This window comes from Cicer arietinum, chromosome 3 (genome assembly GCF_000331145.2).
Source record: "Cicer arietinum cultivar CDC Frontier isolate Library 1 chromosome 3, Cicar.CDCFrontier_v2.0, whole genome shotgun sequence".
Lineage (NCBI taxonomy): Eukaryota > Viridiplantae > Streptophyta > Magnoliopsida > Fabales > Fabaceae > Cicer > Cicer arietinum.
In genome coordinates this window covers 1,535,358-1,547,049 of record NC_021162.2, presented here as the reverse complement: position 1 = coordinate 1,547,049, position 11,692 = coordinate 1,535,358, and the positions used below count along the sequence as shown (strand labels likewise).

At 28.7% G+C, this 11,692-nt stretch overlaps 2 protein-coding genes across 2 annotated transcripts; both read left to right on the top strand.

Moving 5' to 3' along the window:
* The first annotated feature begins 4,830 nt into the window (after window positions 1–4,830).
* LOC101511599 (uncharacterized) lies at window positions 4,831–6,446 on the top strand. Its single transcript, XM_012712558.3, has 2 exons — window positions 4,831–5,327; window positions 5,588–6,446. Exons 1-2 carry the CDS (start codon window positions 5,138–5,140, stop codon window positions 6,307–6,309), a joined length of 912 nt encoding a protein of 303 aa, XP_012568012.1. The 5' UTR covers window positions 4,831–5,137; the 3' UTR covers window positions 6,310–6,446.
* Window positions 6,447–6,543: 97 nt separating this feature from the next.
* LOC105851536 (LOB domain-containing protein 41-like) lies at window positions 6,544–7,712 on the top strand. Its single transcript, XM_012712546.3, has 2 exons — window positions 6,544–6,556; window positions 6,698–7,712. Exons 1-2 carry the CDS (start codon window positions 6,544–6,546, stop codon window positions 7,417–7,419), a joined length of 735 nt encoding a protein of 244 aa, XP_012568000.3. The 3' UTR covers window positions 7,420–7,712.
* Window positions 7,713–11,692: the final 3,980 nt, after the last annotated feature.

The following is an 11,692-nucleotide window of genomic DNA, read 5'->3' as shown; positions in this document are numbered from 1 at the left end:
ACTCTAGGAGTAGTCTCATCCACCGTCCATTTGAAACTAAGATATCATGTTTCAAATGAAGAGATAAGAATTGTGGACGCTGACCTTGAGGCATCTAAACAACTTTTTTTTTTTTTTTGCTTCAGTAAAGAACGCCAAGATCGTCACAAAGCTGAAATTCAAGATTGTAATACTAGAAAGAAGTATTCATGTCGTTGACATGCTAATGAAAAATATTGATGCTAGGATGGACGACGAGACGATATTTGAGGAAGCTGACTCTGTCATAAAGAGACAACTGCAACAAAAGCTAGAAGGATCTTTTGAAGAAGTAGAAATAAGAAATGAGTTAGGAAGGGTTGTGAAAATAGGGGTCGATCTCACACCACAAGTAAAAAATAACCTCATCACTTGCTTGATGGACAACATAGATTTATTCACATGGACTATTGATGAAATGTCGGAGATAGACCTTGAGGCACAACGTCACTGCAAATAGTCACCAAAGAAAGTTGAAGCCACCAAAAAAGTTGTTTATGATCAAGTAAAGGCTAATTTTGTAATTGAGGCCAAGTATACAACCTCGATCTCTAACCCTGTACTTGTCAGAAAGAGATATAATAAATGGCGTATATGGGATATTTGGGATACAATCAAATCACAATGCATCCACTAGATAAACAAAAAACGACATTCATGACAACCTCCAGTAACTATTGCTATAATGTTATGCATTTCAGGCTTAAAAATGAGGGCACAACCTATCAAAGAATGATGAACAAAATCTTTGAGAATCAAATAAAAAAAATGATAGAAGTGTATATTGATGACATGATAGTTAAATCAAAATAAGAATTCAACCACGTAACCTATTTAAGAGAAGTCTTCACCGAAGTCAGGAAGTATAAGATGAGACTAAACCAGGAAAAATGTATGTTTGGAGTCAAAGTAGAGAAGTTCTAAGGTTTCTACCTAACATAAAGAGTAGTTAAAGCAATCCCTGACAAATGTCAAGCAATAGTCGAAATCGCTAGTCCGACATCAAAGAAAGACATATATGTATTAACAGAATGGGAGGCCTGCCTGGCAAGACTCAACCCAGTCAAAGAGATGGGCGCTCAAAACATCAAAGTAAATAAAGATTCTTAAATTGGTAGCGTCTCAAACAAAAGGGGATTGCCAAGCCAAATACCAAAACTACAAAAATACTTGGCTTTAGTCAAAGCCAAAATGGATGTATTTGACATAATAGAGATAAAACACATTCCAATGGAAGAAAATTCCAGGGCTGACATCTTATTTAAGTTGGTAAATACGCGAAACTTTGTCTAAGTTGGCCAGACTCACATCCACTTAAGTCAGGATCAATATTGGTCAATCTGATCTAGTATGTGACGATGCAGAAACTTCTCGAATTTAGGGCAAGTCGTTCACCCAATGGAATCCAAAGTGGTAGTCTATCTATCACCCGAACTTTCAATCTAGACCGCTCGATGGCGATCATGTCATAATCATAGCCACTAGATGACGACCACCTATCACAAAGCAAATAGACATTTTTTCCAGTATCAGAAGGTACCCCAACAATCATTTATTTATTCTTAATTACATTCACAAGAATGTTCCATAAACCCTAGATAAAACTCCTATATAAATTGACCTCTCTGTGCCATAAAGGTACACCATATTTCTAATCTAAATTCCTTTCATACTTTGTCAAATTTTTACTTGATTTTCAGAGTGTGTGCATGTACATCTCTTTTTACAAGAAGCTAACGGAGGAAATATATCTTTCCCTCTCTTCAAGGATACAAGCTACAAAGGTCAAACTCCTATATTAAATGACTATGTTATTGAATAATAGTGATTTTATTAAGGACTAAAAGTATCAATTTTTTTAAAAAAATCAAAATAAAGATTAAAAACTACAAATGAATAAAAAAGATTTTAAAAACTAAAACATTGAAATTTTTTAATAGAAATTAAAAATAAAATTTTATAAAAATTAAAAATTTATTTAACTCATGTTAAATTTTTTATTTTTTATTATTTTTAATACGCGTTTAATGTAAAAAAATTACTCATTAAAAGACACTAAGAAAATAGTATGTAATAAAAAATAAAAAATACTGTTGACAAGTAATTAAGTATTTTTATTTAAACATTAGATTAAAACTTGTTTAGAACAAAAAAAAATCTAATACAGCATCAACACGCCACATAATCTATCCAAAAACAAAACCATTGGCTTTGACACTTTTTCAATTTCAGCAACCTCGCCCACAGTCCCAAATCTAAAACCAGAAACCAGTTACCTGTTTTGTCACAAAACCGCTTCCCATCTAATTCCCGAAAACCAGGAGCTTTTACCATTTGTTTCTATTTATTATATTTCAATTTTTAATATTTGTAAATTCTAAAACCGCTTCTGAGTGAAGACACTGTATCCTTGCTCCACAATATGTGGCGATTCGACCGCACTCTGTCACCTGATCGTGCCTGCCACGCGCCTTATTCTTCTTTCCTTAATTTTTGTACCCATTTGCATGTAGCTCTGACAACACCCCCTCCTTTCATCATTTTTTCTTTTTCACCTTTTCCTCTTCTCTCTCCTTCCTGGTAGATTCCTTAAAGTAATAGCCGTCCAGAGGGTCATTTCAAAAAACCTACAAAAATCTACTCCTTCTAATATACTTGCTTTCATTTATAAATAAAAGTTAATGAGAATAGGTTTTACAAATATAAATGATATATCATTGTTTTAAAAAATTATCGTTTTTTATTTTCATTTTTATTATAAAAATTATATATAAGATAAAGTTTTGTCACAAAAAATTATCTTAAAATTAATATTTTATTAATAACATTAACTAAAATAATGAGAATTATTATAAAATAACTATAATTTTTTTTATACTCTTGTTTTTTACATTTTTTTCTCAAAATTAATCGTCAACACATATAATTTATATACAAAATAAATATTTATTTTTAATCAAGTAATTAATTTTTTTTTCATGTTTTTTCAATAAAAATGAAAATAAGAACAATTATTATAATATATTAAATATAAATATGCACAAATAAATGTTTATTAATAAAAAATTAGTTAAATGTAATATTTTTCTAATATCTTCTACATAAAATAATAACAATTATAATATATTGATTATAATTTTTTACATTGCGTGCTAAAAAATGAGTAATTAAACAAATTGATAAAATATATATAATCATACATAAAATAAATGTAAGTTAATATTTATCTCAATAGTTAAAAACTAATTGTGTTAAGTATTAGAGACTAAAATAAAAAATTTGTAATTACAGAGACTTAAACTAAATTTTTAATTTTGCGGAGACCAAAATCAATTTTTTTATATTTTACAAATACTAATTGCATATTTAAATCTATTGTTTATTATTTATATTTGAGTTAATAATAGGTTAGAGTATCCATCATAAAACTAAAAGATTGAGTCAAGTAGTTAATACGATTCAGTGAGGATGATTCGTTTGTTAAATTATAATTGGTGGAACAATTTTTAACCTTACTTTACTTACTTTTTATTATTAAACTCTAAATTTCTAAAATTCAATTTATTTAATATTTAAAAATTTTAAGACAAAAAAAATTTATTTATTATGAAATTTTTATTTTACATAAATGAGTTATTTAGATAAATATCACTCTTTTATAACTTTGCAATAATAACATTTAATTAGTTTGATAAAAACTCATTTAATTCATCTCACGCGTAAAACAATCATTAAATGAATTTTATTAATAATTTATTCATTATATTAATGTTATATTTTAACTATAATGAAATACTTTCTACATCTCATGATAATTAATTTAGTTGCAAAAAATAAATAAAATTTATGTACATTTTTCAATATACTCTTATTGATGTTCTTGATTTAAAATATTTATAACTACAAATGATTCTTTTAAATTTATAATTTTTTTTGAATATATTTTAAGCATAAAAATGTATTTTAACTTAATAATCATGCCAAAAATATCAAAAAGAAATGTATCTAACTTTTTTATACTTCCTCCAATTTTATTTATACTTTATCTATCTTATTTTAAATATATTATTTGAATTATATACAATTTTTTAAAAAAATAATTAATTATATTGATTATAATAGTAATATAAGTTTCTTTTGTTGCAATACCTTTGTAAAGGTAGTTAGTAAAGAAATTTGATAAGTTGAAATGCAATATACTTTCATATCATATTTGTTAAAATTATACACTGAATTTTACAATTAATATAAAATTAAATCTTAATTATTTATAATAATAATTATATAATTATTAAAAAAATTATAATAAAAATAATTAATATTTCTCTTTAATAAAAGATAAACAACAAAAACGATTTTAAAAATATTTGATAAACATATGAATAAATTTATGTTTAAATTTATTGATAACATAAAATAATAAATAATTTATAAAAAATACTTATTAAGATAAATGAAAAAAATAAAAACAATCAACAAAAATTAATAATTTTTTTAATATATATCAATTTTATTAATTTATTTTTATTTATATATGAGACAAGAGGAATTGGAACGCGTAAATGTAAATAATTGTCCCAAATTATGGCAAAGGCAAGAACAGCGTGCTCAGTTTGAATGACACGGTACTATTCCTGTTGTAATGGGTATGTGGCTGGCACATGAACGTTATTCCACGTCAGCTACGTCCCAATAACAGAGGGATAAGTGTCCCTATGATTGGAAATTGAACACACGCGCTTCTCACGAGAGTATGCTTTTGTGTAGTAATAATATACTAGTATAAATTTGGTTGTTTACTTCTTCCAACCTAACCTCCCTGAATATGGAAAAACCATGGTTTTTATAGCAACACAAAACAACACAACAAAGTACTATAAAACAAAACATAAACAATTTTTAAGAAACAACTGCGTTCCCCACAACCCAGTACCTGAAAATCCATTGGCTTTCTCTCTCTCTCTCTCTCTCTCTCTCTCACAACAAATATATACCCTTCTTTCCCATAATTCTATGAACAATATTTTCTCTCCTATATATTCGCCTCCATCAAAATCTCATTTTTCTTCTCTAAATCTCTAATTTTCTCAATTGGGTCTTCAAAAATTCATAAAACAAAATGCGTATGAGTTGTAACGGTTGTCGTGTACTAAGAAAAGGTTGTAGTGAAAATTGTAGCATAAGACCTTGTTTGCAATGGATCAAAAGCCCTGAATCACAAGCTAATGCTACCGTGTTTCTCGCCAAATTCTACGGCCGTGCCGGTCTCATGAACCTTGTCAACGCTGGTCCTGAACATCTTCGTCCAGGTTCGTACTTGATTTTATGAGATTTTATTTTTATTTTTATTTACATATACTATTTCAAAATATTTGAAACAAGACAAATTTTATTAAAGAAAAAAATTAAATTAATTACCAAATTTGACGTCTCTATACTAAATTAAACACAAATTTTAAAAATACAGATTTAATTTATTTTTAATAGTAAATTACTTAGCCGAAACTTCGTAGACAAATTAAATGAAAATAAAGTTATTGATTTTTATTTTTCATTTTTTTAATTGCAGCGATTTTTCGTTCATTGTTGTACGAAGCATGTGGTCGAATAGTGAACCCGATTTACGGTTCAGTTGGTTTATTATGGTCTGGGAGCTGGCAACTTTGTCAAGCCGCTGTGGAAGCCGTTTTGAAAGGCGCGCCGATTACGCCAATAACTTCGGAAGCAGCTGCTAATGGGCGGGGTCCACCTCTCAAGGCGTATGACATACGCCACGTGTCGAAAGAAGAGAACTCCGCCGTTTCGAACGAAACTCAGCAGCGAGTCAAGACTCGGTCTCGTGTGAAGCGATCGAACTTAGCCAAGCCGAAGTTAACAACTGATAATGAGGAAAAAAGTAGCAATAACAAAGGAATTGAATCCGGTTCTGTTGAACCGGTTGAAGAAGTGATGAACCGGTCCGCGAGTCATGAATCATCGCTAAGCCACCAGTCTGAGGCGGTAAATGCGGCGGCGGTGGATGGAGAGAGTAAAGAGAGTGATGAAAGTATGGCTTCGGTTGAAACGGCTGAGACTTCGATGAACTTATTTAGAGATGAACCGGAGTCAACCAGAGATTTGAAACGGGTGGACCGAACCGGTGAAAGTGGAGAGGAAAATGTTGGTTTAGAATTGACTCTTGGGTTTGAACCGGTTTCACGTGTTCATCACGTGGTTCCTGTGAAGAAAAGAAGAGTTGAATTGAAAGATTGTGGTGGCGGCTCATGGAAGATTGAGCTGGGGCTTCCATAAACGGCTTAAGGGGCTTTGTGTTCCGGTTCAGTTTTGACTTAATCGGCTTTCTATCATTTGTACAAGTGAAGAGATCATCAGAACCGTTTCTTGTTTAGTTTTTTTTTTTTTTTTTTTATTTACTTTTTTTAATTACCTTTTAACTTTTTTGGGGGGCATTTTGGGTTAATTAACTCTTTTTTTTCTCTTTCTATTTTAAGAAAATGTGAATGTGGTGATGTCTAAACTACAAACATGGGAACTATGCGTCTCTATACTAAATTAAACACAAATTTTAAAAATACAGATTTAATTTATTTTTAATAGTAAATTACTTAGCCGAAACTTCGTAGACAAATTAAATGAAAATAAAGTTATTGATTTTTATTTTTCATTTTTTTAATTGCAGCGATTTTTCGTTCATTGTTGTACGAAGCATGTGGTCGAATAGTGAACCCGATTTACGGTTCAGTTGGTTTATTATGGTCTGGGAGCTGGCAACTTTGTCAAGCCGCTGTGGAAGCCGTTTTGAAAGGCGCGCCGATTACGCCAATAACTTCGGAAGCAGCTGCTAATGGGCGGGGTCCACCTCTCAAGGCGTATGACATACGCCACGTGTCGAAAGAAGAGAACTCCGCCGTTTCGAACGAAACTCAGCAGCGAGTCAAGACTCGGTCTCGTGTGAAGCGATCGAACTTAGCCAAGCCGAAGTTAACAACTGATAATGAGGAAAAAAGTAGCAATAACAAAGGAATTGAATCCGGTTCTGTTGAACCGGTTGAAGAAGTGATGAACCGGTCCGCGAGTCATGAATCATCGCTAAGCCACCAGTCTGAGGCGGTAAATGCGGCGGCGGTGGATGGAGAGAGTAAAGAGAGTGATGAAAGTATGGCTTCGGTTGAAACGGCTGAGACTTCGATGAACTTATTTAGAGATGAACCGGAGTCAACCAGAGATTTGAAACGGGTGGACCGAACCGGTGAAAGTGGAGAGGAAAATGTTGGTTTAGAATTGACTCTTGGGTTTGAACCGGTTTCACGTGTTCATCACGTGGTTCCTGTGAAGAAAAGAAGAGTTGAATTGAAAGATTGTGGTGGCGGCTCATGGAAGATTGAGCTGGGGCTTCCATAAACGGCTTAAGGGGCTTTGTGTTCCGGTTCAGTTTTGACTTAATCGGCTTTCTATCATTTGTACAAGTGAAGAGATCATCAGAACCGTTTCTTGTTTAGTTTTTTTTTTTTTTTTTTTTTTTACTTTTTTTAATTACCTTTTAACTTTTTTGGGGGGCATTTTGGGTTAATTAACTCTTTTTTTTCTCTTTCTATTTTAAGAAAATGTGAATGTGGTGATGTCTAAACTACAAACATGGGAACTATGTAGATGAGAAGGTACATTTGGAAATTGAAAGCTTTAAGTTGTTACAATGGTCCATGGATATATCATGCATGGAAATGTTTTGGATTTTATCTTTACTCATTAGATAGAAAAAGAAAAGACTAACAAAGTGAGGTGATATAATAATTTACATTTATTTTTAAAAGGGAGCATTTAATATTTTTAAAGAGTAAAGTGATTTTATAAAATTAAATAGTAATAATTTTTCTTGAGAATAAATAAAAAAGAGAAATATAATTTTTGAAAGATGCAAATTTAAGATTTTAATTGTTATGAAATTTTCTATCTTAATTGTTATGAAATTTAAGATTTTAAAAAGTGATATTTTCTATCTTCATTTTTTGTATTCCTTAACCACTTCCTTAACAACTGGGTATTATTTAATTGTTATGAAATTATTTAGTACATGCTTATGACTAAGACAGTTTTTGCCTTTTTGGAATGAACTTCCCATGCTTTGGTTCCTTCCGAATGAAACAATCGTGATTAAAGAATGGTAATGGAGAAACATTACCTTTCCAACTTAAGATAGACTTTATGTTACATTAATTAAAATTAACTTTTGAAAAATTGTGGATGCATTTCTTATGATAATAAAAATACTACATTTTTAATAGTTGGAGATTAGATTGATGAATTGCATATCTTTTATAAAACAAATGCAACTTTTACATCTCTTATTTTTATAGGAAAAACATAGTGTGTGCTGAGAGCCTTGCTAACATTACTTTTTACACTATATGTTTTATTTAGTGAGATTTTTTGCTAGAAATGATAAATCGGATTGAACCTTGTCACCTACTTAAGGAGATTTTTTGTTTATATTTAAGACAAGTTAAAGAAAATAACTACAACTTACCTTTGGACCGTCGAGGAGCAAGCCAATTGTTTTAGGAGTAGGAATATGCTGAGTCTTTAGTTGGACCTCTGAGAAAACTATGTTTTAAAAGATATGGCCTTTCAGTTGTTCTTCATGGGTGATGAATTTTAATACTTCCTCAATCTTAATGATGAAAAATATACTAGGTTGTTCATCAAGGGCCAATACCTTAGTCTATAATATGTCTAGACAATGTCATGTTTATTCATTAAATTTTAAAATGTATATTTAGTCTATGATGAAAACAATGTTAATAGATATAAATCTAAACCACTCAATCCCTCCTCTCCAAATTTATTTTGTTTAAGAAAGTCAAAACTTTAAAAAAATAAATAAGATGTGTATATTTTGTGAAAATATATTTTATTTTATAAAATATATGTGTTCGTTTTATCTTAATAATAGAAATATCAAAGACGTTTGAAGAAGAATATTATTGTGATAATGCAAAGATGAAATGTTAACTAGAGATAATGCATTTAAAGATAATTATTTTAACATATATATTGTTTTTAAAAATAAAGATTGTCGTTCACTTTAAAAGTCTTTTCTTTTTATTTTTATTTTTATTATTAACAAATAAAAGTTACATAAATTTTTAGAAACCAAAATATTTTCACAAAGTAAATAAGTTAGAGTTTTGAAGTGAGAGAGAAGAGACTCGTAAAGGAGATAAGAATCAGGACGATTTTTAGAAATTACTCAAATGATTACTTTGGTATAAAAATTAAAAGATGATTTAAGGGGCGTTATAATCAAAATGTGGCTGTGGAAAATCATTGCCAATAAAATGAATTTTTTATTGCAATTTTGATCCCTGTTTTTATTTCACAAAATTGGTCTTCCATTTTAAAATGTTTTAATTTTGGTTCTTCCTTCAAATTTCTATGATAATATGATCTATTTCAAATGATGTGGTATATAATTTGATGATGTAGAATCAACCAAATGAATTCATTATTTACATGTCATTAATTAAATTACAATAATTAATAGTTTTGAAATTGAAATTAAAGTTTTTAGAAATTTCTTTTACAATATTATGATGTTAATCATTCCACATTATCAAATTATATGTCACATCATTTAAAATATATTATATCAACAAATTTTACTTCAAAAACATGAGAGAGGGGCAAAATCTAAATTTTTTAAAATAAATGAACTAATTATGTGAGAATAAAAAATAAAAAATTAAAATTACAATTAAATCTAAAATGGACGAATTGGGTTATTATTTGTTCATTAATGAGTCTTCCTTTGAAGATATTTCTTGAAAACAAAAACTTCATTTAAAGAAAAACAAGACCAAAGTCAAGAACAAGATGGGCCAGACCAAGAGGGCAAAACACAAATCACTTTGTCCAATCCAAAGGATTTTTGGCAAGAAAATGGGCTATAGAGTTGTCATTTTTTCCAATATGACTCAATGAAATAAAAGATCCCAAGGTTCTTTAGAGTTTGAGCATTCTCTAAATTTCATATATCGTTGACGAAAGTACTTAGAAGTTATCTACCAATAAATTTTTTATGCTGAAAGTGATAATTGAATCTATGTTTTTGTGAAGTATGAATCAAATTTTTTATTAGATCAACTATAGTTGACTAAAGTTTGGCCTAATGATTGAGTTACCCATTTTTTATTTATTTAAAATATTCAGACACAACTATGTCTCAATTATGGATGATTGAGTTACAAAGCGTATTTGCATGTAACGTTGATAATTTTCTCTAAAACTTTTAAAAGTTAATTACATGATTAATACTAAAACATAATAAAGATTTGTGGAAAACACTAATATTTTGACATATTTCAACAATTATTATTGAAACCACACTTCTAGTAGTGATTCCCATCCAATTTTACTGGAAGTTGTATTATGGTTTTTTTTGAAAGGAGAGCACCCGACTTAATAAATAAATGCGTTTATTTGAGTTTAAATAAAAATATTTTTAATTTAAAAATATAGAGATTATATTTTTAGAGGTTTGTTTAAAAATAATTTTTTATTTTTGTTTGTTTATTATCATAAAAATAATTTTTTTGAAAAATGATTTTTTTTAAAATGATTTTTAATTTTTTTGTATACAATTTTATAAAAGTGATTTTTTAAACTACAAATTATCATTAAGGACGTGATTTTTCTAAAAACATTAATTTCTTTATTTTCTAAAATTACAATAACCATATTGTCATAGTTTGATTATCCATAGTCAGTCTTTAGTAAAAAACTGAAATATTTTAAATTGGTCACTTCAAAATTTATTACTCTAATCAATATCTTAGACTCATTTCAAAATTTATAAATGTACCTTAAACACTCATAAAAAAAAAGAAATAAATTCACAAAAACAAAAATAAATTCGTATCAACGTATGAATAAAGAAAGGTAAAATGATTTAAATAAAATGAATAGAAACAATATAGAAAACGGCGTGAAGAAATCGTAAATGAGAAGAAAACTTGATAAAAATCTATATCAAAGTCGCATAGAAAGAGGAGAAAACCCAGTAAAAATTGATGTAAGGCAATTTCAGATTTTTCAAAAAGAGTAAGGGTAATTAGATAATTTTTCTCAATTCCATTGATGAGTTAAGTTACGTGTTTTTAAATTGTTTGACATCTTTCTCTCTCATCTATTGAGATACGAGTGTAAGAAGCTATTATTTTTAGTTTTTTATCGTTAACCAAAAAATAATTTTTTAGCAAAATAATTTTTTAAAAATCTGAAACAAACACCATTCAAACAATAAAAAGTAATTTTTAGTTAATTTTTTTTTTCATAAAAAAGATTTGAAACAGACGCACTCAATATTTATTTTATTGATGAGATAACATTTTTATATTTTATTTTAGATTTATTCATCAGTATATTGGGCTTTATTAACTAAGGCCCAATTTATATTTCAAAATTTCTTTTCAAGGTGTTTTCTTTTAAAAGAAAAATTTGTATAGGAAAACTTCAACGAGGTTATCACATACTCCACTATTATGTTTATACCCCATAATTTCAACAAAAATTCAAATTTGTTCATGATTATTTTGTCTTCTTAATCCTACGAAATTTCAAATTTGTTATGAAAAATTCAAGTGTAAATTTTTCAAAACACAAATATATTTTAAAACAC

Excerpts from the sequence above, each read along its gene's own strand:
- LOC101511599 (XM_012712558.3), top strand. The coding sequence starts at position 5,138 with ATGCGTATGAGTTGTAACGGTTGTCGTGTACTAAGAAAAGGTTGTAGT. Across the intron at positions 5,328-5,587 it reads TCCTGAACATCTTCGTCCAG|CGATTTTTCGTTCATTGTTG; the intron begins GTTCGTACTTGA and ends TTTTAATTGCAG.